Source organism: Cucurbita moschata, unplaced genomic scaffold, assembly GCF_002738365.1.
Source record: "Cucurbita moschata cultivar Rifu unplaced genomic scaffold, Cmos_1.0 Cmo_Scf00067, whole genome shotgun sequence".
In the NCBI taxonomy this organism is placed as follows: Eukaryota; Viridiplantae; Streptophyta; class Magnoliopsida; order Cucurbitales; family Cucurbitaceae; genus Cucurbita; species Cucurbita moschata.
In genome coordinates this window covers 545750-570620 of record NW_019268583.1, presented here as the reverse complement: position 1 = coordinate 570620, position 24871 = coordinate 545750, and the positions used below count along the sequence as shown (strand labels likewise).

The 24871-nt window shown below is 36.8% G+C and overlaps 6 protein-coding genes and 2 non-coding genes across 12 annotated transcripts in view; 2 read left to right on the top strand and 6 right to left on the bottom strand.

Annotated features, from left to right (window-relative positions):
- LOC111437872 (NKAP family protein) overlaps positions 1-2560 on the top strand; it is a 3108-nt gene extending 548 nt beyond the window's left edge. The window contains exons 2-6 of one of the 3 annotated variants that reach the window (XM_023075952.1): positions 838-916; positions 1033-1086; positions 1942-1986; positions 2074-2127; positions 2251-2560. In XM_023075952.1, the coding sequence (XP_022931720.1) occupies positions 838-916; positions 1033-1086; positions 1942-1986; positions 2074-2127; positions 2251-2343 (325 nt within the window). In that variant the 3' untranslated portion in view covers positions 2344-2560. Of the gene's footprint in view, positions 1-837; positions 917-1029; positions 1087-1849; positions 1987-2073; positions 2128-2250 lie in introns of those variants that run through there. The other 2 variants (XM_023075951.1, XR_002709512.1) reach the window with 2 other exon arrangements.
- A 3445-nt stretch (positions 2561-6005) lies between these two features.
- Positions 6006-6597, bottom strand: LOC111437865 (pectinesterase inhibitor 7-like). The gene has a single exon (XM_023075945.1). It carries the CDS (start codon positions 6587-6589, stop codon positions 6041-6043), a length of 549 nt encoding a protein of 182 aa, XP_022931713.1. The 5' UTR covers positions 6590-6597; the 3' UTR covers positions 6006-6040.
- Positions 6598-10347: 3750 nt separating this feature from the next.
- LOC111437874 (epoxide hydrolase A-like) lies at positions 10348-12435 on the top strand. Its single transcript, XM_023075953.1, has 3 exons — positions 10348-10979; positions 11433-11674; positions 11810-12435. The coding sequence occupies exons 1-3, from the start codon at positions 10515-10517 to the stop codon at positions 12054-12056; spliced, it is 954 nt and encodes a 317-aa protein (XP_022931721.1). The 5' UTR covers positions 10348-10514; the 3' UTR covers positions 12057-12435.
- A 400-nt stretch (positions 12436-12835) lies between these two features.
- LOC111437842 (60S ribosomal protein L18-2-like) lies at positions 12836-15319 on the bottom strand. The gene is made up of 5 exons (XM_023075919.1): positions 15221-15319; positions 15035-15124; positions 13679-13807; positions 13396-13578; positions 12836-13233 (listed from the first exon to the last, which is right to left on the bottom strand). Exons 1-5 carry the CDS (start codon positions 15221-15223, stop codon positions 13075-13077), a joined length of 564 nt encoding a protein of 187 aa, XP_022931687.1. The 5' UTR covers positions 15224-15319; the 3' UTR covers positions 12836-13074.
- LOC111437885 lies at positions 14257-14337 on the bottom strand. The gene has a single exon (XR_002709521.1). It is a non-coding gene; the product is annotated as a small nucleolar RNA snoR53Y (small nucleolar RNA).
- Positions 14584-14679, bottom strand: LOC111437884. Its single transcript, XR_002709520.1, has one exon. It is a non-coding gene; the product is annotated as a small nucleolar RNA snoR69Y (small nucleolar RNA).
- A 543-nt stretch (positions 15320-15862) lies between the features above and the next one.
- On the bottom strand, positions 15863-20494 carry LOC111437848. Its single transcript, XM_023075922.1, has 8 exons — positions 20472-20494; positions 19655-19955; positions 19553-19600; positions 19050-19130; positions 18892-18959; positions 18703-18800; positions 16361-16609; positions 15863-16278 (listed from the first exon to the last, which is right to left on the bottom strand). Coding segments are annotated over exons 1-8 (870 nt in total). The 3' UTR covers positions 15863-16276.
- Positions 18684-23663, bottom strand: LOC111437841 (heat shock cognate protein 80-like). 3 transcript variants are annotated; one of them, XR_002709503.1, is made up of 6 exons: positions 23462-23663; positions 22887-23028; positions 20910-22792; positions 20472-20514; positions 19050-19130; positions 18684-18959 (listed from the first exon to the last, which is right to left on the bottom strand). XR_002709503.1 is itself a non-coding variant. In XM_023075918.1 (3 exons), exons 1-3 carry the CDS (start codon positions 23582-23584, stop codon positions 20952-20954), a joined length of 2106 nt encoding a protein of 701 aa, XP_022931686.1. In that variant the 5' UTR covers positions 23585-23663; the 3' UTR covers positions 20673-20951. The 3 variants fall into 3 exon arrangements, 1 of the variants encoding a protein (XP_022931686.1); XR_002709502.1 differs by lacking the exon at positions 20472-20514; XM_023075918.1 differs by lacking the exons at positions 18684-18959; positions 19050-19130; positions 20472-20514 and having other exon boundaries at positions 20673-22792.
- Between the last annotated feature and the right edge of the window lie 1208 nt (positions 23664-24871).

The following is a 24871-nucleotide window of genomic DNA, read 5'->3' as shown; positions in this document are numbered from 1 at the left end:
TTTTTTTTTTTTTTTTTTTTTTTGGTTTCCCGATTTGCTTCTGGAAGTCATGCGATTTATAGCCCTTTCTGATTTGTTCTATTTTGGTTTTCCCGATCTCTTACAGGAAGTCATGCGATTTATGTAATCTTAGTTATGATAGGTTGTTAGTGATTATTGATCGGAAAGAGAACCTTAGCTCTTGGTTCAGAATTGAAATGTATGCCTTTTTCTGTTTAGAAAGCTAAGAATTTAGGACTCATCTTGTGTATTTCCTACTCTTTTAAAAAGAAGGACAGAAATGTGATCGCGTCATGTTTTTATGTTACATTTAAACTTTTCAATATTTATATATTTTCTTTAAATAACAATGATAAAATAATACTGTATGTTCTTGAAATAATAACCGAAACAAGAAATGAGATTCTGTTGTTTTTAAATTCGTAACAAATACAACGTTAGTAATATCTGTAATAAACGAGAAACAAAGAAACAAGAATTTAAATTTTGTTTTCTTCCCCCAAAATTTGTACACTGTGTTGGGTGCATTTGTTAGAAATGGGGACTGAGAAATATAGAATAGTTACTGAACCGTTTTATTTTTCAATGTTAGGAAACAAGTAAAAATGAAAACTTTACCAAGTGATGTAATTGCTTTCTGTTTCTTCATTGGAATTTATTTTATGTAATGGCTTAATTATGCTAGATGTACTTCATATTTTGGCTGGTTTCCTAATTTATACTTTCGAAGATCATGTTTTTCAGTGAGTGGTATGCTGGTTTCCTAGACAACTATTTTTTCATAGCACATCTCATGAACCTAAGATAGTTTTTACTTATCCTTGTATATACATGTAGAAGCCATAGCTCTTCTCAAAGCGAGCCTGAAATGTCAGGCCGTTCAAAGCGGCATAAGAAGAATGATGGAACGAAGAAGGTAGATGCTTTAAATAGTAATTTTTATCTTTGGATTTATGTGTTGGCTTTGTAGTTCCACTTGTGGATTTTCACCTTGTTATTGTCACTCTTTTTTGTGCATCTTTGTATAAGGAGAGGGAGCGAAGTAAGAGTCGTCACCATAAAAGGCGTAAGCATAAAGCTAAAGAGGTAGACCACTTGCCTGTTTGTGTACTATTTTTCCCTTTGTTGTTGTTAATGTTGTACTTTCAATGAACTGAGAAATGTTATGGAAATCACCTCGCTGGCATCATGTCTTTTACCTGTATCTACCTCTAGGCACTTCAGAACATATAGTGATAAAGTAGATGTAACTTTTAACACATGTATTCAATGTTTTAGATTTTAATTCAGAAGAGGTGAGATGTAATTTTCGAGGTAGTATGATAAGCCTCAGTTTAAATTAAAATATAAATGAACATATTGTGATGAAGATTTTAAGAAGATATTTAAGTTTCAATCTAAAATGTTTTTTTGTCCTGTGTAGTAAAAGTATTAACAACCTGAATTACAATAACTCAATTGTGTAAAGAATAAGCATCAAATTAATATTTTTCTCCTAATCATTTCATGAGGTGTTAAGACTCCAAGCATCAGTGTGTTCAAATAGAGCGCAAGCCCTAATTCAGAAAAATAAATTATAAAAAAAAGTAGCGGAGCAAGCCTCATGTATGCTAGGCCTAACCACTTGCAATCTATAGAAAGCATAAGCATTGAGGCTAAAATGTTGAGCCTCTAAGAAAGACAAGCACGCAATCGTTAGACAAAAGATGAAAGTAATGATCTATTTGCCAAATTATCATAATTTTTTTAGTCATGCAATCTTTAGACTACATCTATGATTTGTTTCTGAATTGGATATAGTGTTAGACGTTTGTTTGACTATTTACTGATTGATTCTTTGAACTTGGAGTTGGGGTCTGTGGCATGATGATCGGGCTGTTGATTGATTTGCCTGCTGGTTTGTTGTGCGGATTTGTCCTGGCAATCGGAGTCGATTTATAGAAACAGCCGGAAGAGAGAAGTAGCAGCCCTGTGCAGCTGTCTAAGGTTACCTTAACACCATTGTTTATTTTCAGTTCTCTTCTTTTTTGGCATCTCAAATGTCAAATTTACAGTTACTTCATGTATTTGCAGTTTTTAGCGCGGGAGGATGATGGTACTCGACGGAGTGCTGTCTCTGGCAAAAAGGTGAAAGATCCGCCTTTTCTTTCTATGTTTCGACATGTTATTGTTAAAACATCTTTGCCTTGAGTACATAGAATGTTGCTGCCATTGATAATTTAGTTTTCACTATTATTATTATTTTTGCAGATATTGTTGAAACTTGATAAATCAAAGGAAGACAAAGCTGAGGAAAACAAACGAAATGAATTGCTGAAGTTCTTGAACTCTAGCTTTGACTAATGGGTTGGGTATCCTTGAAATGAAGGAAAGAGGCAAATGATAGAAGAATGGAATATTAGCTACTGCTGCATGAAAAAATCAGTACAACCAATAGCTGTGTTGAATAAGTTGTAGAGACATTCAAGCTTGTGAGCTTTCTTCTTCCCTTGATTGATGTTTTGACGCATATGGATTGAGATCTATTTTAATTATGAAAAGGAATTGATTTTATTTGATTGGTTGGGATGGAATGAATGATTGATTGGTTATTAGTTAAGATTAGATTATGGTAACATTAATCTTTGTATTTGCATAAATTATTGTGTTTTTTAGGATATACACGAGAGTGACTCACCCTTATCGAAAACTTGTGGGGAGTTTTTGATGTCAGTGAATTTCTTCAATAACTATGTGTACACATAAGTATAAATAAGTAGATTATCGGTTCTTTGAGAAGTTTATGCGAATTCTTAACTTGTATTAGGTAATATGTGAACATTATAAATTGTAATTTTCCTCAATGATCTTATGGTTAGATGCCCTGATAATTCGAGGGGTCCGAGAAGCTCCCTAAGGTGGATGTTAAGGTCCCCCTAAGGTGGATGTTAAGGTCCCGAAAGTGTTGTATTCCGTTGGGAGTGGGTAACGGCTAAGAGTACCTTTGTTGTGAGACATAATAATGTAGTTATTGTATTTGGGAACTAGAATTCTCTGATCTTTGCAACCATAGTATCTTGTCTTAGAGACATTAGATTGGACTGCACATCTTTGGGCGCCAACTTTTCCTTCTCGTTTTTGTTGGACGAAACAAGAGATATTGATGGTTCACGTACTGCTTCCGAGACTAACGGTAGGGTTTAGGATATTCAATACTCTATGTTTTACGTAAGCCTAGAATATTCAATAATCTCGAGGTTCATAACGGAAGGGTTTAGGATATTCAATATTCTATGTTTTACGTAAGCCTAGGTCCTCCGTAATATCTGTTCAAATTGCACCAAGTCAATATGCCCCTCAATCTACATGCTCACAAGGTTGAGCCTAAGGTAAGTCTATTAAGTATGGTGGAGCCTCTTTTTTGTCCTAACCTAATATACGTACTTCACACCTAGCTATTTACTTAATTCCTTCCGGAGGATTTTCCCTAGTGGGGTTAGGTTGTAACTTCCTAGTGCATCATTTTTTCACACGAAACTAGTAATTAGTCTGTTGCATTGCTCTTTCGAGCAAATATAGTAACTTGCTTGTTCACGCTCCCTCTTAGGCTAGAACAGTAACTATTTGTTGCATCGCTCTTTTGAGTGGAAACAGAAACTAACCGGGCTATCCCACTAGGCACAACAGAAACTATGTAACGACCTTAGATTTCTATTAGCCTAAAGTTGCTATTGTCATCATTAACATTAATTAGGGTTGTGTCTTAGGAAAAATGTTCATAATGTAGCATGACATTTAAAATATGCATTTCATCTTAACGTGGAATAATGTCCTATTAAGAAATTTCACAATCTTACATCTTACATCGTCACGTTGTCATGCATCATCCTTATCATACAATATCATAAAGGATCACATAATATCATATGACATCATCATATAACTCAATCACGTCATTATACGTCATACATCATATATCATATAATATAGGGTTCATGCTGCAAATGGGTAGTGTCTTCGTCTTTTGGGCTAATGGCTACTAGGCTTAATTGGAATTGCGGCTTGAATTTTGGTTAGCCAAAAGCTGACATTATTATTGCTCGTGTGACATACTCAAGTTTCTTGTATATTAGAGGAGCCATCTTTAACTATTTTTAATTACTGAAGAATCTATCCCGACTAACTCAGTTTTGAATTTTAGAAAAGTGGCTCGTTTTAATCAATTAGGCTTAGAAAGATGGGAACAACCCTTATACTTGCTTTCATGACCCTTATAGAGTCATGCAAATACGATCCAAAAGTTGCTATGATGGTGTGAATCACGATAAACCATAAGAAATCCACTCTAAATATCACATAGCCTAGTAAAAACCTTACATAGACAAAATTTTCTTCTAAGCCAATTGTTTTATTAAATTCATGATATTTACTGACGAACATAAATTTAAATAAAGTTCTAATCATATTAAAAAGGGTTTATAAGGAAATAATTTAATTAAAAAATACTAATAATAAATTCATAAAAATAGCCGATAATTGAGTATTTGAAAAAATAACAACATTTTACACAAATTCACGCCCATTCATATGAGTTTTAGCTTTCCACGTCACGCCAATTCAGGCTCAAGAAGTTCCCACGAGTATTTTGAGCTCCAAAGTGCGTCAATCTTGACTAGCCTTCAAAGGTTGATTTGTGAAGGTTTGGGGAAGATTAAAGTCGGTGATGAACTCACCAAGAACTACCGTTTCATGCTTTCAATCTTTCATGATTTGTCAACTTTTACATACAACATAGTTCTCAATGTTATTTATAAGTTTTATTCGGTTTCAAGTCTAACTCGAGTTTTTTATCCTATGAATCGAAAATCGAACCGAGTCACTTTGGATCCAGAAAAAACAACCCAACTTCAACGCCTATAATTCAGATTGGGTTGGTTTGGGTTGTCCGGTTAGCTATACCCCCTAATTATTTGGTTAATGGGATAGAAAAAGTGGAGAGAGCAAGCAATAATGATTTGGGGGAGAACTCTTTTCATTACAATTGACAATAATTAGAAAATAATTTAATGGAAAAATATGTAAAATCAACCGTTTTAGCAAAGCTTTATATATATATAGTTAAATAATTTCTTTTTATTTCTTGAGATTTAATGGGTATTATCGTCATTTCGCAACATATACCCCGCCCCTTCTATATAAACAAGGGTTTTTGCGGATTTGAGATTTACAGTGAGTTCTTCAGAAATTCATTGCAAATTCAAGCGTTTCATTGCAAATTCAAGCGTTCCATTTCAATATCTTAGAAATTAGCGTGTTTTCTTCTAAGTTGGGGCTTACTTGTTCATATTTCGCGCAGAGATCTTCATGGAAATTTGTTTCTCATTAGAATCGTTTCCAGGATTTTATCTGCGCAGACAGCGAAATGGAGATGCGCTCCAATGTAACTGGATTACATTAATTTTCTTCCATCCCCTATTATTTTTTTCTGTTTTGAATTTTGTGTTTGATTATCTTGCATGAGATTTCGAATCGATCATTTGAACATTTTTCAAATGGTTAAATCTCTGGTGATTTCTTTGCTTCAATCAGAGTATCGACGCATTTCACTTGAGTTTTCTCATGAATTAGGTTTTCAGAGGAAAAACGAATGGAAATCGATGATTTACAAGAGGAGATGAATGTTTCAAGGGATCTGAATTCCTTGGCTGACTTCAACTTGTTAGTTCGTTTCGTGGATGAATTTCATTTACACAAACTGAGAGTTCAAAGAAATCGTCCGATCTGTAGGATTAGGATTCGATTGTTTGTGTAGATTGTTAATCCCTGATGATTTCCAAGTTTTCTTGTGGAATTAGTTTGTGAGAAAGAAGAAAACGAATAAAAACTGAAGAGATCTGAACATAAGAATTGGTATTTACTAAATTGAATGTGTTCGTTCACCCTCTCTTTCTGTTTGGAGGATGATATTGATATGATAATTTACGTTGAAACCTTTATTATTTTTGAGGTTTGAAGAGCCAGAAACAAACAAACAAACAAACAAACAACAACCAAACCATGTTTAGCTGGTGAGGTGAACATTCCCTTCAATTAAACAGTGATTAAAGGTCAAGACAATGCTGCAGATCTGATCAAAAACGGCACTCATTTGGTGAACAGGAGATTGATAGCCAGGCTTGTCTTTGAAGCCCAGGTCGCAGGTAGCTACATCGCTCATGGCAGCAGCAACCCATGTCCTGACATCGTTAAAGGCTTTGAATTCCAAAGCAGTGACAGAATCTTCGATTTGGTCAGTAGCATCTTGATAATTCTCCAAGCAGTCCGTCAAGCATTCATCCACGAAAGTGTCTACGGATGAGTCGTTTTGAAGCTTGTCTATGGTTTGATATATGTTGCTAACATTCTGTGCTGCAATGCTCAATGCGATTTTTGTTAATCCATAGAGATCTGCGTCATTGCTATTTGGTGCTGCTTGTAAGATTGCTTTGCACAGGTGGTTGTAAACGGTTCTGCTGCAGGCTTTGGTGATCAGTTCATTGTCTCCCTGTGCTTGGAAGGAACAGAGGGAAACCACCACCAAAACAGCCACAGCGAGTGAAATGGGCTTCATATCTTTTGTCTGTTCTTTGACTGAATTGGGACGAAAGCCTGAAATTTGTGTTGATGGAGATGAATTGAGTTTGTTGATGGGGTGTGTGTGTGTTTATAATGGTGGATTTGTTTGGTCCTCCGAGAGAGGGGCGGATGGCCTTTGGACTTGCTGTGGTTAACCGCTGTTTTTGGGGTGTTTTTTTGTTCCATTTTTGTAAGCCTATTGTTTGTTTGCCGGGTTTTTAGATTTTTCTTTTTTTCTTTTTTAATTCTTAAAACAAATTTCTCTTGATTGTTATAATTAATTTGTTTTTACAGTTTTTTTTTTATTTTTTTTTATTGAGTTTCATTTAAGAAAACTTAATAGCATTTTTTTTTTTAATATTGAAACTATAATATGTATAGCTGCTTTAATCCTGATATATAAATTTTGTTATATAGTTTTAATAAAAATAAATGCCCTAAGGTGCAATTTTTTTTTTTTTTTGGACTACTTTATTTTAATATAATTTACTCTCGACTAAATTTTCACATTCACATAATGATATTTCTTAACATATTAGATACCAAAAAGTAATTTAAATTTTATGTACAAAATAGAAAAAAGTTATTTGAATGATTCAAGAGATTCAAGAAAATAGTCTTTTGTTGAATGTAATTACATAGCAAGCTAATCTCCCATGGATGATGAGAGCAAGCTAGCACACACCACATTGTCCCCATCAGAGAGAGAATTTTACGAGGTAGCACCTCGACCTAGGAGACTAGTTATGTACTAATTAGACATAGCAACCTACCTAAGTTTAATACCAGAAAAGTAGTTTACTTCAGAGATGAGATTTGTCACTGATTTGTCAACTTGCAACGTCAAAAATGGGTGAACTACTCCCCCCAACCCCACCCCCATACCCAGAGTATGTCCGTGAGCAGCTAAAGTATCGCTTGAAACTTCGAGGCACCCCAAATACTAAGATAGTAGTAGAGACTAGGCCTGAATTTCCTAGAGCCCAAAGTAAAGCTCATAGATATTTACTAGGTTAAAGATGTGATGAAAGGTAGATTGCTTACTGAGTATATTGATATACTCATCCTAGGCTGCCAATTGAGGTGGATGAGTGTTCGAGAGCTGTACAATCACAGAGAAGGTTGTTCCGGAGCGTTTGTCCCTTGTGTTTTCATATTTAAATCTTTTGTATTTTGTTTTGTCACTGTATCCCAAACTATTTTTCCGTTTGTAATAAATTTGAACAATTACTTCTTATTTTAATTTTTACTTTGTATTTAATTTTGATGTTGGATTTATTTGATTTAAATTTGATGGGATTTTTATCCCTTTTTTTAATTTTATTTTACCTTTTCTTTTATTTGCTTTTGTCTTCATCTTTTTAGTCACGGTTAGGGTTTTGAAGCCTCTAAATTTGGGTCATGACACAATTAGTGGATTATAAAGGAAGATTAAATATTTCATGGTTCTATCTTACACAAATTCATTGTATCTCATTGTATATGATACCCACCTCATATATACCTACATGAACGGATACAATTATTTATAACAGTTATAAAGTGGGTTGAACAATTTGGATATAATTATTTATAACAATTACAAAGTGGATCGTATCAATAGTGTTACCGGAATAAGACACCCAATTGCGTAATACTTTCTAAGGAGCCGAACCTGACTCTGATACCACTTATCACAATCACTCTTTTCTTGTTAGCGGACTTGCAATTGTGCAGCACTCACTTCTAAGCAACAAGTGAGTTAAACCAATTCGTTTGCGCATCGCCTACGACCGAGCATGACCGAGCAATGTATGCTCGAACCTCTAGCCCCGATTGAAGAAGAATGTTTTAGAAATCAAGGGCAGAGAGATTTTCGAAAGAGAGTTCGAAAGCAAGATTTAGTAAGAGATTGAAAACGGTGTTATAAAGCATGCAAGCAAAGGCGACAACAACGACTTAGCAGTATATAACGATTCGGGTAGGAAGAAGTTGATAACTAGTCATATCCCCTATGGTACATTTTGGGGCAAGCTATGGGCAACGACAAACGGCCGGATTTTAAAGTATAGTATGATGTAATAAATCTAAAAATCTCAAAAATCAAATATACACTTTCAAATATTTCAACCAAACTAAACAACAAATCCAAAAATAAAACAACTATTATTCTCATAAAAAAAAAATCATGCAACCATGAGAAAACAACTATTATTGATAATAGAGAGAACAAGAAGGAGAAAATTAATAAGAATAAATAGGAGAGGAGGATGTAGTTAGGGTTGGTAGGCTAGAGAAGGGGCAGTTACTACTTTTATGTTTTAGTTCCTAAATATCAGATCACGTATATGTCTGATTTGTCGTGATATATATTTATCTTCAATTTATTGTATTGTTTATTGTACTGCCCGTAAACATAGTCATTCTTCACCAAACTTATCTTCATTCAATTTAACATTTGGTATCAGAGACTTGTCTCCAAGTTGCAGCTAAAGATGACTACTGAACTATGATCATTGAAGCATGTTAACGGAGAACTTTCTTCCCCCTATAAAATATTAGCAAATAGTTGAATCTGAGATTTTTGTTGTAGCAGATGATTCTGATTACTCATATGAACAAAACATAAAATGCATTTCCATGGTGAAAAGATGAATGATATTAGCATTATTGAGAAATGTTGCGCTCCATGACTTCAAAGTTGGATTACGTGGCTTTCTCCAATGAAGAATCCAACGATTTGGACACATGACCATTGTGAACATCGTATACAAAGGTATACTGTTGAAGAACAGGCATTGAAGATCATTCTTGATAGCAGTATAGGGAGAACAAATCGTGGAGGTGGCACAATTCGAGAGTATAGGGAGAACAAATCGTGGAGGTGGCACAATTCGAGGGAGAGGACGAGGACATGGGAGACCAGGTTTTAACAAAACTCTTGCCGAGTGTTTTTATTGTTATAACCTTGGTTATTTTCAGTATGAATGTCACAAGAAGAGTAAGGGAAAAGAATCACAGGCTCATTTTGCTCTGAACCGCTGCTTCTCTTGGCATATGTTGAAGAAATGGTAGAACAAAAGGAGGACTCAACAGACTATGTGACACGACCTCGTGCTTATGTGGCGTTAAAGGAAGAGGATCCACATTGTGGATTTCGATATCAGGAAGGGAGGTCATTATATGAATCTAATCCACCTTCTCTCAGATCGTCAGAGAGAGAAGATCGTCATGAAATCGACGGCGGTGGTGGCGGAGAACGGCGGAGAAGAGAGGTTGAAACAGGTTGGCAAGTTACTGAGTCAACTAGCGAAAGAACTCGACATCGAACTTAAATTCAACATGGGGAAACAGCATTGTACTAGCTATAAATATAGGCATTCTCTATATAATAAAGTGATTAAATTTAGCGGAGAATATAAATTTATTATTATTATTATTATTTTATATTTAAAAGAATATAAAGATACGTATGGGATTTAAAATTTTAGTTAGACAAAATAAAAATAAATTAGAAATCTATTTTCAAAAGTTAGTAGGGAGTTGATAGTCATTTTTAGAAAAATTAATGAATACTCAATTTTACCTAACAAGTTTGGTAATTAAAAATTTATTTTTAATAATTTTGATTTTTTTAATAATCTAACATAATGTCTATAAACCTAGAGAATTCTTTTTAAAAATTTAAGATAATAATTAATTTAGCCTTTTATTTAAAATAAAATAGTGTTTATTTTATTTTATTTTATGGAAGTTTGGTCCGCTTTTAAAGATCCCAAGTCTCGAGAACCCCATTTATTGGCCTTCATCTCCTCACCTAAATTCGCACTGTTTGCTACGTTCGATCTCTGCGTCCTCATTCAATTCACCTTCCGCTCCATCAAAGACGAACAATCCAAAGCAGAGAGTCAAAAAATCTAGAACAATTTCAACCCATCGCCATGGACTCGATCCAGCACAGAACCGTGAGCGTCAATGGCATAAACATGCACATAGCCGAGAAGGGCGAAGGCCCAATTGTGCTTCTCATCCATGGCTTCCCAGAGCTTTGGTATTCATGGCGCCATCAGATTTTGGCGTTGAGCTCACAGGGGTATCGCGCTGTGGCGCCGGACCTTCGTGGGTATGGCGATTCTGATGCTCCTGATTCGCTTTCTAGCTACTCTATTATGCATATTGTTGGGGATCTTGTTGCTCTTGTTGAGATTCTTGGAGTTAAGGAGGTTTTTGTTGTGGCGCATGACTGGGGCGCAATGATCGTATGGTGTTTGTGTTTATTCCGACCTGACATTGTTAAGGCTTTTGTGTGTCTGAGTGTGCCGTTTAGGCCTAGGCATCCCAAGATAAAGCCTGTTGAGAGCATGAGGAAGTTTTTTGGAGATGATTATTACATTTGCAGATTCCAGGTTGATTTCTTTTTGTATGTGTAGAATTCTTGCTTGCTGTTTGTTCATAAAGATTGGGATTTGTCTGTGTTTTTGCGATGGTAATTATAATGCACCAAAAACACTTCACACACTCGTATGTAAGTTCTTTTGATAGAATTGATAATGAGTGAGTGCTACAAGATATTGTACTAGGTACTCGTGATGATTATGGTACTGTGAAGGTTAGGAATCACGACTCTCACAAGGGTATGATATTGTCCACTTTGAGCATTAGCTTCCATGGCTTTGCTTTGGGCTTCCCCAAAAGACCTCGTACCAATGGAGATGTATTCCTTGTTTATAAACTCATGATGTATTCCTTGTTTATAAACTCATGAACTCATGATCGCTCTAGTTTTCTTGAGATCATATCCCTTTTTTTTGCTTTCTGTTTGGGAAGGGATCTGCATAAGAAAATTGTATTTGTTTCAGAATCCAGGAGAGATTGAAGAGGAGATGGCGGTGGTGGGTGCCAAAGAAGTGGTAAGAGGCATTTTGACAACAAGAAAAACAGGCCCTCCCATTTTTCCTAAAGGACAAGCCTTTCAAGTCAGGCCTGGATCCTCAACTCCCTTGCCCTCTTGGCTTTCAGAAGAAGATCTTTCTTACTTTGCCTCCAAGTTTGAGTCCAAGGGCTTCACTGGACCACTCAACTATTACAGATCAATGGACTTGTAAGTCACCAATTACACAAACTGCTGAGTTCTTGGTTTCAATTTTATGTCGTAAATGCTACATGATTTCGTACATTACAGTAAAAGTTAGATTAAGAGCTTAGGTGTTTGATTTGTATATGGAATTTGGTGTAGAAACTGGGAGCTGACAGCCCCATGGACTGGGGTGCAAGTGAAAGTGCCAGTGAAGTTTGTAGTTGGGGATGTGGATATGGTGTATACGACACCAGGGGTTAAGGAGTATGTGAATGGAGGAGGTTTCAAGAAAGATGTGCCATATTTGCAAGAAGTTGTGGTAATGGAAGGAGTTGGGCATTTCCTGACCCAGGAGAAGCCTGAAGAGGTTAGCTCTCACATCCTTGACTTCATCAAAAAGTTCTAGTCGCTTCTACAAACCAGAACAGAACACAGTGTGTTTTTCAGTTAATTAGGGTGCTTGTTTGCTTTTTGTCCGACATGTGGATCGAAAATACAGGTTTTAGACCAGTTATTTCCATTCATCTCGTCTGATCTTTACTCTTACAAGTAATTTGAATGTCTGATGAAGATTTAGATGGATGTTTGGTAGGTGGTCGTTTAGAATACGTGTACTGTACGAAGAATACGTGTACTGTACGAAACCTTATCGCCTTGAATGGAATAAAGGGTGGGACAAAATATGTTGGGTGTTTGTTGGTTTTCATGGATGGTTGAGATTAGGAGTTGTTCTTCCTTGGAGAAAAGTGGTTATACCAACATATTCTCCCTTTTTTCCATTATCATTCTCTTGGATCATAGGTTTAATTTGTATTTAGACATGTCTATTTCACCATCAAACATTGGTGATTGTTATGTATTTTTTGTGCATGTATCGTTGTTTTTTTATTTAACAAATCGCATTGGAATACAATTCTTCCACAATTTTTTTTACTGTTACGCAGTAGGGTTGATAACCATAATTATAATCATTACACATATGCAAATAACATAATGACAAGTACTGAAAAAATAAAAAAAAACGCTCGTAGACGAAAATAGAGGATGTAAATCTTGTTGAGTCACTCGAACAGAAGTTACCAAGTTGCAACTTGAAAAGGGTGCGTCAACTATAGGGTGTAATATTATTTGGTTAGATGAAATAGATTCAAGAAGAATGGTACTTTATTAGAGATGTTAATATGATTTTAATGAAAATCAAGGTAAAACTTGCTCATATTTCAATGAAACTCGAATCAAATGGACATCACACAATGTCTAGCCAAAGGAACTCAATAAAGTCTGGCTGAATGCCATTGAATCAATTCCTAATCAACAATATTATGACAAAACAGTCAACTGAAGTAACTAAAATCTAGCAAAATTTCGATATTGAGTTCAGAAAAACACACAACGATTGAATTAGCTTGGAGAATATGATGGAATCAAACCCTGTATCCCCTGCTGTTTCTCTTTCCTCTTGCCCTCTCAAACTTCCTTCCCTTGGACCTCACATAAGGCTTGGAGTGGCTGTGGGGCACACCTGGTGCTGGACCAAAATGCTTCACGGCCTCTCTGGAGTTCTTAGAACCTCTAAGGAGAACCTGCAGATGAACCCAAAAATAATAAAAATGGAGCCAACAGATTTATTCAAATCCCTATATACATCTCTAAAGCATAGCCTGGAACTCTAATTTTTCCCCACATTCATCAAGAATGTGAAAGTTGTGGCCTAAAAATAACTTGGAACATGAAAACATTCATACCGTGTTCTGACCCAGAGGAGCCCTCAAAGCAAGCTGATCAAATGTCAAACACTCCCCACCAGCCTTCTCAATCCTTGCCCTTGCTGTCTCTGTAAATCTCAGAGCAGCAACTTTCAATGCTGGAACTTCATAGACGCGAATATCATCAGTAATAGTCCCAACAACAACGGCAATTTTGCTTTCCTATTACATTACCAACAAATATAAGAGGTTTTAGACGTCCCAGCATGCACAATCAGTTACAAACAACCAAAATGAACTTACAATATTACATGAAACTAACCTTCCCTTTCATGAACTGGATAAGCCTAGAGAGAGAAAGTGGAGGCTTGTTGACCCTGCTCATGAACAATCGCTTGAGAATCACAGCATTGAAATTGCTTCCAGTACGACGAACAAGGAAGCGGTAGAGCTGAAAAGAAAAGCAAGAAATCACTTCATTAGTCAATACAAGTTAGGTGAAACATGTGTTTTTGAAGGCAAACAGAACGACTCTATTCAAGAAAATGCCCACACAATAAGCTTCTCTTTCCCGATTACATAGAGAACTAACATTAGATATTACAAAATTGCACATAAACAGACATGATTAGAAGACTCCTAGAGAAAGTCAAACCAAAAAGTACAAAACTTTACATTCTAAAGGCATATGTTCAGAGTCCTTATGATCTAAAAAAGAATCAACAAATTGAACAGTTTAAAAGGGCTTCATTGCAGAAGGGAGAAAATGATCGATCTGCATAGAAATATTTCTACTTGTATGGAAAAAATAACAAAAGCATGAACCAAAGATACAATGTACACCCGTCCCACTCAAGTGAAACAAATGCAAATGAGCACAAAAACTTAAACCTTGGAGTCAGTTCCCTCAGAACTATTAAAGAAAAGATTAATCACAAAGTGATCAGTATTAGCATGGTCAAGTTAATCATCACTGGGAACCTTTTAACTTTCCGAAGGAAACAAAACAAAAGATTAAAAGTATGGCAAATTGTTATTAATATATAATTACATTTAGTGCCTAAGAAGGGAAATAATATAGGTAGAATGGCATTCAATGCATTCAATATAAGAACAGCTAAGCAAACGCAGTTACAGAAGGCATTAACATTTGTGTACGTACTAACTTCAACAGCGAAAACATGTTACTGATAATAGTTAAAATGAAAATAAAGACAATGTAACTGGACTTGAGGCTCAGATATTGTGGGTAAAGACTATTCCCCGACCTACGAAAGGTCTCATCATGAGCTGGGATTCACAGATATCATCAAAGCAGAAAGACCAGCATCGAACCAATTCATTCGAAAAACAAAATTAGGCATCCACAAACAGATTAGACAAGCACAAGAAATATAGAGCAAAACAAAACGTGGAAGGAGAATCAAATAAGGGGAAAAAAATGACTCTTATATAAGAACCCGAAAAAAACCAACCGAGGGACATTTCAATTGACTTTCAGTGGGAGCGGCATTAGACCACCTTCAGAGACATTTCAACACAATACTATATTTACACAAGCTCCGCAATCAAGAACCAAAATAAACCAAACCCTTCAACAATGAAGCATATTATATTTTTAAGCACCGGTAGATGAAACGAAAGTGGCTATGAATGGGAAATCACGCTTAGGAAGTACCTTGACGAGTAACTTGAGGTAGATATCATCAGATTTGGGCGCGGTCCTCTTGGTCTTCTTGCTCTTACCTCCCGCTACGAGATCAATACCCTAGCCACCGCAAGGAAAGAGAAACACAAAAATCAGGCCTCGAAGGAAGAAACTTAAACAAAGGAGGCAGTGAATGGGTAGAAATTTAGAAGGTACCATTGCAGCTAGCCGAGTTTGCGAGACGCTTGGTGCAGCTGCCCGAAGGATGACGAAGGTGGAAATCAGGGTTTTTAAACCCGTTTTATAGTGCTGGATCGCCCTGTGTGATTAGAATGGGCTGGATCCAGGCCCAAAATGATTAAGCCCATGGTCCACAAATTTTTGTTGCATAATTAACAAATTTATATTAATTTAATAGCAACTAAACTAATATAATGGAACATAATTATTAATATTGATACTTAAATAAACAAAACATAAAAACTATGATATGCTAATTAAATTATTAATAAAAATAAACCAATTAATTATATAATAAAATTATTCGAAATAATTGGATTTATTATTAATTTATGTGAACTTTCTCATGCAACATCAACCATAATTATCTTCGATTTTTATGGATTTTAATTCCAATTTCGATTTTTATGAAATAATTGGTTGAGTTATGAGGTAGGGGATTCATAAGCTTTTCCTCTTTTCTAGTCGTAACGATGTCCGGGTCCAGTAGACATATGGGTTGGCATTTCCGACATGTTCTCTCCCAACACCTACCTTGTGGTATTATTGAAAATTTGAAAATTCTGAAGTTTGTTCGAAATATTTTTATTAATCAAACTAATCAAACTTGGTCGTGTATCTTGACATTCGAGCTATGTTCGGCCAATTAAAATACATATTAAATCTCATTCCCCATGGAAAAGGGACCTCTTGAAAATGGGAGGAAAACATCAATAAAACACCAAGAAATAGGGCTTATGGATAGAACATTCACAACAAACTGCAAAAGGATACTAACTACAACTCTGAAATTGGTTCCTCAAGAAGCATATAAATATGGAGACATGAAATTGTTGATGTCTGTCCACACAAAGTAACTCAAAAACGTGCAAAGAACGAACAAATCCTCGAATCACAATTGTTCCATCTGCAGTCGAAATAAGATATTTTCATTTGAGACGAAGAAACGTGGGAGTGAACTATGACGTACCTTCCAAAGACCGTCGTTAAGGTAATGCATATTGTCCACACCGATCCCTTTGTTTATCGCCTTTCTGTAAATTACACACCAGTCATCTTCTTGAGCTTAAAGCATATATAAAACTGTGGCTTTATCGAATGCATTTAGGGTCTCACATTTCCTTTGCTGACATCTTAGTGAAGCCAATGGCAAGAGCATGTTCCTTACCATAACCGTATCATCAATGAAGAACTCGAGTCGGTGGATAAGATTGCAAAAAAAGTTTACCGCAGGTGTGTCGGATTCGACTGCACCATCCAACGCACCCCCAAGGGATGCAAGACCAGGACACATTATGTTAGCTCCAGCAAGGACGAACTTTATAGCACCTCTGTCTACTTGCAATTTCTTCATGACATTAGGATCTGCAGACCAAATGGATGGATACATATCATACTCTGGAACGAATGTAGTAACACAAATAGCTCCTACAAAGATCTCTCGACCCCTCCAAAAGTTCTACTATTCCTCTTGAACCGAACTCACATTGCTCTTTGTTACGCACCACAACAACCCCGAACATGCTAAAGCACTGACTTCAAATAGAATAAGTGAGCAAACAGTCCACAAGAGATGTCTTAGATCCTTCGCCTACCACCGGAAAGGAACATACTATTGCGAGCACAAGACAAAAGGAGAATGTTGTCGTAAACGATCCTGGTATTCGCTCTCCCATGCAAAGCTTGCCGACCAAAGAACTTCACTCAAGGATTTTAACCTCCCAAAAAGAACCAAACTGAAGCCACTAACAAGGAGGAGAGCAGAGGGTATGGAAGAGAGATCAACAAGAGAAGCCCCCTCGAATGGATTAGGATTCCAAATCCAAATATCCCTTCTCCTCGAATAGACCACGATAAGGATCATGGTGTTCCAAATGTTCCAACTGGACCTATTACACAATTCAAGGCCAAGAAGATTCAACCAACATTCATTCTTCATCTACAAAATTGGATAGGCTTGGTTTAACCTCCACTTTTTTTAGTGGACATTTTAAGGGTAGTGAGGAGTAACATACCAATCATGGTTACTAACTTTTTTTAGTGGGCATTTGAAGAGTTACAAGTTTTTTTTTTGTAGAGAAACTATAAATACCCACAAATTAGTACGTACAAGGCAAATTTTTTATTAATGAAATTGAGCTCAAGTTGTGACTTTCCCCCTTGGAAATTTGAGCATCATCTTTGTCATTTCTTTCAAGCAATTCTGATAAAAGATTGCATCCGAGCCATTCAATCAAACCTTGATCAAGTTCGATTGTGAAGTGACTCAATTTAGAACACGGTTCCAACTTCTAGATCTTTGATCGTAAGAGGTAATCTAGTTCTAACCTTATCTTTTGGTTGATCCAAATTTCGTATAAGGAGGTAATAATTTCTTTGATTCAATGGTTTTTGCTTCAACAAAAGCTTGGATCGTTGGACTGAAGATTAAGATTGCCTTATCAGACCATTTGATCTAAGATAACAAAAAGAAGGCCAGCCAACTCTAAAGACTTGCATTCAACAAGGGGATGATAAAAACCTAAGGGAAGTGAGGACACATCAGAGAAAGGAAAAGTAGAGGTTGGTGAATGTAGTCTCTTATCGGATAAATGATAAAGCAAGGGGCATATTTCTATCCCATCAATCTTCTCAACAGTACCGAACCTGTCCCTAACTAAACATTTAACAATCTGAGAGAATAAAGGGAAACCCCAATAGCTGTCAAGAGCTCTGTAATTAAAATGTTAGATACATAAAATTACTTTCGGAGGCTGGACACCCCTTCGAGGAGGTTGTTCTCCAGAGGAATTGTTTAAATACCAAATGTTTGCTCTGGTGTGATATGGAATCTACCCGAATACAAGTGTACAAAGTTTGTTATAGCTTCTTGGCTCTCGTCCTTGTAACTGGACCTTGAGGTATGGCAATTCCTTGGTCGTGGTTCGTATCACGGTGGGTAATGAAACCAACCACCGAGGTAGAGACTGGGGACCTTTAGGAGGTTTTCCACAACCTTCAGTTCCAAGTTCGTTGCTAGAGTATTCTTTGAAAGAGTCTACAAATTACACCCTATTAGGATCTTTGATTACCAGGCTGCATTTGTTGGCAATAAACCACTTGTTTAAAGAAACCGAGCTTTCATCAAGAAGAGCCAAGTATATACAAGGGCATACAAAAAACAAGCTCACAATACGAGTCCTCAACCAGATAAGCTACGAAATTAAACCTCAATCCAAAAAAATAACACCATGTTGATAATTACAAAACGATCATTTGACAGACAGCCATAAAAAAACACATTGGACCACACAACCAATGTGTTTCAAATCTTGCTTCTAGATCTTTCATTTAAGAGGTAATCTAATTCTAGCCTGATCTCTTAGTTGATCCAAATTTCCTTATATATAAGGAAAGAGAATATTAAATAGATGTTACTAAAAAGATAAAATGTAGCCCTGAGAGAAAGAAAACATTACATTGGTGAAGCAAGCTTAGGGTAGGCATGTAGGGGCCGTCACGGATATTAAAAAAGAGTGGCACATTGTTCACAACAACCAGATTGAGATGGCTCTGACTATAAGAGTATTCCAAAAACGTCCAATATGAGCCTCATATGTTCATTAACATAAACAGAACAAATAAATAGAGGCCAGCAGATTTCTAACCACTTAGTTACAATCAGAGGAGCTTTGTTAGGAAGCAAATCATCCAAAACTGGTTCTAGTCCTGGATACTGCAATAAGAAAACATCAAATAGATGATGGCATCAATTTCAATCTCGTTAATATGATTATGAGATTCAAATCCCTAAGCTAATACTCACTTCTTCTGCTATACTTTGTCGAATTCTCCGTTGTACCGATGCCTTCACTTGATTCTGAGCAGACACTTGTTCGTACAAAACCTAAAATGAAACAGAAACACAAAAAACAAAGCACAAATTTGAAGGATTATTATACAAACAACACCACTCCAAAAATTGAACTAAGAGAGTTTAAATTCATAAATCGCATGTGTCAATATTTCCAAAATGTTGAAATTCAGACACAACAGTTCATCCACCGCTGCCAAAAAAACACAATAAAATAGGAAACAGAAGTAAAAAAAGAGGAGGAGAATCATTGAAACGAGAAAGAAGAAAGCATTGAAGCAGAATCGAGAGAGCAGTAACAAGAAAAGAAGATAAGAAATGAAGAAATCCAACCGTTCCCTCGTAATTTTAAACCCCAATAAACAAAACCCAGAAGTATTGTTCCAGGATCATTGAACAAAAACATGAAACCATAGCCGAATAAGGAGGAATATTAGAAATGGGAGAGAGCTCACTTTTTGAACATGATGCCGCAAGGGTAGTTGAAGAGAATGGTTGTAAATGTGAAAGACCGTAAGATTATCAAATTGAATTGGGAGAGAGAGTCCAACGAGAATAGGTGGGGGAAATCGGAAGAAAGAGCGAGCGGAAGGTGAGAAGAGAAAAGAGTTCACCGACGGGCGGGCAGCGGGTGCGTGAGTATTATGCACTTGGGCCTGAAAATTGGGGTGTATTTTTGGGAGTAGTTGGGTTATTGTCGGCTTTATGAGCCTGCAATGATAGCCTTCGGGAGGGGGGCGGTAGTATCTACGAACACCTACACTAAACTCGTATGTGCTCAAAATATGGGGCTTATACTGAATTTGATTGCCTAAACTCCTTTTTCGGGCGTGGGAAACCTGGGTTTGGAGTTTATAGCTTCATAGGTTACACCTTTTGGTTTATAGCTTAATGGCTTTTAACCTCTTGCAATATTTTATTTTAAACCAAGTTATCAACTTCAACTGTGATACATGGTGTTCTACACAATTCCAACCCCATTCAGACGACACTGCCTTCTTATATTTCGTTCAATATTTTAGACCATATGTCAATGTCATGAAACTTTGTAAATAAAATCAAATTCGACAAGAAGACACCAACTTAAACCAACATTTTAGGTTTAACTAATGCCTTCAAATTACATGTCACATCAATTATTTTTAATTTGGTTTGTACGTTATATGATGATAAATCATTCTCCAAGAATGAACTCATACACGAAGAAAGGTAAGAAGCCCATCTAAAGGATTCATGTACGCGCGAGTGGACTATTCATCAGATCAGCCTCCAACTCAATACAGTACTAATATCTAGAAGTATCTCAATGAGTTAAGACTTCTTTATGAATATATTTAATAGTGAGAAGGAGGATTCTAGAGATAACACACATACCCATTCGAAATCCCCTCAGGCATTGAAATTTGCGTTTCCAATCCTATATTGTTTAATAATATTAGAGAAGAATAAACTTGACTTGGGATCTATGAGGAATAGTGTTTCACTTCAACTTAGGATGAATTTAGTTGTGCTCAAATATACATTCTAAAATTCAAGGGCACAAAGTTAAGCAAGCAAGCTAAGGAAGATATGAAATGAAAGATGAAGACATTTTGGGTGAAATATGGTATTACTTGAGGAGTTGCGTCAAAAATCAAATCATGACAAAATGAGACAACGCGAGTCCGCAACCTAAATCAGTACAACCAAAAGGCATCAGATAGCGCAGCGCAGACACTAACCTAAACGGCAGCCAAAATATATATATTGTAATAAACTACTAACTGAAAACATAACATACGGGAAGGGCAAAAGAAAAAGAAAAAAAAAAACCTTGAAAAGATGTTACCGGCTTCACCGCTAGAGACATCAAAATTAATCCACTTCCTCCATCTTGCTGCCCTCTGCATCGGCATCGGCATCGGCATCCTCAAGAGGAGGCATGTCAGCATCGGCTTCTCCAGCTTCCTCATCGATGCTCAATCCAAGCTTCAACATCCTGTGGATTCTGTTTCCGAAGGTGTTTGGGTCGTCCAGGCTGAAGCCGGAGGTGAGGAGGGAAGTCTCGAAGAGGAGGAGAACGAGGTCCTTGATGGATTTGTCGTTCTTGTCAACATCCGCCCTCTTCCTCAGTTCTTCCATGATGGGGTTCTCGGGGTTGATTTCCATTGTCTTCTTGCTAGACATGTAACCAGCCATGCTGTTGTCCTTCAGTGCTTGAGCCTTCATGATTCTTTCCATGTTGGCTGTCCATCCATATTCACCAGTTACCAAACAGCAGGGAGAATCCACGACACGGTCAGAGACAACCACCTTCTCAACTCTGTCGCCCAAAACATCCTTTATCACCTTGCAAAGCCCCTCAAACTTCTCCTTCAAAGCTTCCTTCTTCTTCTTTTCATCTTCGCTCTCATCCAGTTTCAGACCTTCCTTGGTTGCTGATACAAGCTTTTTGCCTTCAAATTCCTTCAGCTGACCAACTGCATACTCGTCAATAGCATCAACCATGAACAGAACTTCGTAACCCTTCTTCTTGAGCTTTTCGAGGAAAGGAGAGTTCTCCACAGCCTTCTTGCTTTCACCAGTGATGTAGAAGATGTCCTCCTGGCCCTCCTTCATTCTGGTCACATAATCCTTCAGGCTGGTCAACTCATCACCACTCTTGGTCGAGTGGAAACGGAGAAGTTCAGCAATCTTAGGCCTGTTCTGGGAATCTTCATGGATACCCAGCTTCAAGTTCTTGGAGAAGGCCTCGTAGAACTTGTTGTAGTCTTCTTTGTTCTCAGCAATCTCAAAGAACAGCTCAAGGCACTTCTTCACCAAGTTCTTGCGGATGACCTTCAAGATCTTGTTCTGTTGCAACATTTCTCTAGAAATGTTAAGAGGAAGATCCTCAGAATCAACAATTCCCTTAACGAAGCCAAGGTATTCAGGAATCAATTCCTCGCAGTTGTCCATGATGAAGACACGGCGAACATACAACTTAATGTTATTCGGCTTCTTCTTTGTGTCAAATAGATCAAAAGGAGCCCTCTTAGGAACAAAGAGGATGGCCTTGAATTCCAATTGACCTTCGACGGAGAAGTGCTTAACAGCAAGGTGCTCCTCCCAGTCATTGGTAAGGCTCTTGTAGAAAGCAGCATACTCTTCCTTTGTAATCTCTTCTGGCTTCCTCATCCAGATAGGCTTCTGTTTGTTCACCAAGGACCACTCGTGAGAAACTTCCTTGATCTTCTTCTTCTTCTTTTCTTCCTTCTCCTTCTCCTCATCAACTTCCTCAACCTTGCCTTCCTCGTCCTTCTTCTCATCCTCATCCTCATCATCAGAGATTTCCTTCTCGGTGGTCTTCTCCACCCAGAGAGAAATTGGGTAGCTAATAAACTCAGAATGCTTCTTGATCAAGTCCTTGAGACGACGCTCCTCAAGATATTCAAGCTGGTCTTCCTTGAGGTGCAGGGTAATCTTAGTACCTCGGCCAAGATTCTCACCAGATGTGTCCCTGGTGACTGTGAACGAACCCCCAGCTTGGGACTCCCATACGTACTGCTCATCATCATTGTGTTTAGTGGTAACAATGACCTTTTCAGCCACTAGGTAGGCAGAGTAGAAACCAACTCCAAACTGTCCAATCATGCTCACATCAGCACCAGCTGCAATGGCTTCCATGAATTCCTTGGTCCCAGATCTTGCAATGGTACCAAGATTGTTCACCAAATCTAATAACATAGACATGCTCCAGAAATGAGTTTATATCATATGAAAAATTAAAATGACAACTCCTAATATAAGCTGTAGAATGCAATCACTCACCAGCCTTGGTCATCCCAATACCGCTGTCAATAATCGTCAATGTATTGTTTGCCTTATCAGGAATGATGTGGATAAAGAGCTCAGGCTGAGCATCTAGCTTACTCTTGTCAGTCAAGCTCTCAAATCGGATCTTATCAAGAGCCTGAAATAAAATTCCAAATCGTAAATTACAACAATAATAATTGGGGAAATTTCTGTCTTCATTATCCTACATAATACATGACTCTGTAAAATCATTCAGCACCCTTTACACAAGAATACGTGCTTTCGTTATGTAAAAATGAAAGAAGTCATTCAACTACCCAACAAGGCTTCAAATATAATTCGTTATGTAGCCAGGAAAATTAGAAATAGTGAGATTTCAATGATGCAGGAAAAATCGAAAGAAACAATCGTTCAATTAAAAAAGGCACATCAGTAAAAATCCGACGAGCGTGTCTATAATCGAAATGAAACCAAGGAAATCCAGAATACGAATCAAATTTCATACTATACACGCAAAATCTCCTTAAGAACAGTAAAAAGAATGAATATCAAAATTAAAACGAAAGAAAAGAAAAGATAATGAGATTTACGTCGGAAGAATTGCTGATAAGTTCACGAAGAAAGATCTCCTTGTTGCTGTAAAAGGTGTTGATAATCAGACTGAGGAGCTGATTAATCTCGGCCTGGAATGCAAACGTTTCAGTATCCGCCATTGTAAGAGACGATTAACTGAACCGATCGAAGAACAACAATGTAGGAAAATGGAAATGGAGGCTTGCAAGTAGAAGTCAAGATCTACGGAGGAACCGCAAGTTTATAAAGGGTTTACTAGGGTTTCTGGAACCTTCCACGAGTATGATCTTTTTTTTCTTTTTCTTTTTTTTTTTAATTTTAAAGTATTATTATTAGTATGATTATTCCTTGCGTGGCTTTAAGGAAAAATTCGAGAAAATGGGGTTTGGGAAAGCCTATTTCAGGACAGGGACAAGACAATCCGAAGCCCAGGCATTGAAAACCCGCAGCCAAACAAGGCTGTGAGGATTATTATTATTATTATTATTATTATTATTATTATTATTATTGAAGTTCAGAAAATTGTGAATTAATAAAAAATAGATTAAAAAAGAAGCACTCACAATATACTAAATTAAAGATAGGTTAATTTATGGTCCTTGCTCCCAAGTCTGCTTCCATCCACCATTAGATTTTGTTGAGATCTTGTATACTCATAATATGCAAAATTGTCCTCTAAGCAGACTTACCTCAAAGATTAGAAATTTATTAAATACTTAATAACTTAACGTTTAAATAATTTTGTAAGTTTGAAGTTGAAATTGATGTCATGAGCTCACATAGGTTTTGTTGAAATCTTACGGTTGGAGTTAGATAATTGAATGATGTGTGATGTGAAGGGAATGAATTGTAAATCGTTTTTATTTTATTAAGAATTAAAACAAAATAATAAATAGGAGAGCAAGAACTCTCCTTTGTAGAAACCTTAGGCAAGACTTTTGGAAGTATTCCAACATTCTTTATATCCACAAAATCTTTCTTGTTCTGACTCGAAAAAGGCTAGGGCTTGTGCAAGTTTCTTAAAATAAAATCCAAAAGGATTGGAGAAAGTTAAGGCTTGTGGTAGCCTCTTGAAGAAAATCACAAAGGTATTGGAGAAGGAGAGGCTAGGGCTTGTGGGAGTCTCTAACAATAAAATCCAAAGGTAGTGGAGAAAGTTAAGGCTTGTGGTAGCCTCTTGAAAGAAAATCAACGCTACTGGAGAAGGAGAGTTTCGAGAGAATCATCTGTATAGGTAGTTGTGGTAGCCTCTTGAAAGAAAATCAATCCCAATGGTATTGGAGAAGGAGAGTTTCGAGAGAATCATCTGTACAGGTAGTTTCATTCTTCTAGTCACTTGTAGATACCTGTATAGATACATGTATAAGGACATGTTTGAATAGATACAGGTAGGTTCTTTAGTTCATAATTAATTAGATGCAGTCTTT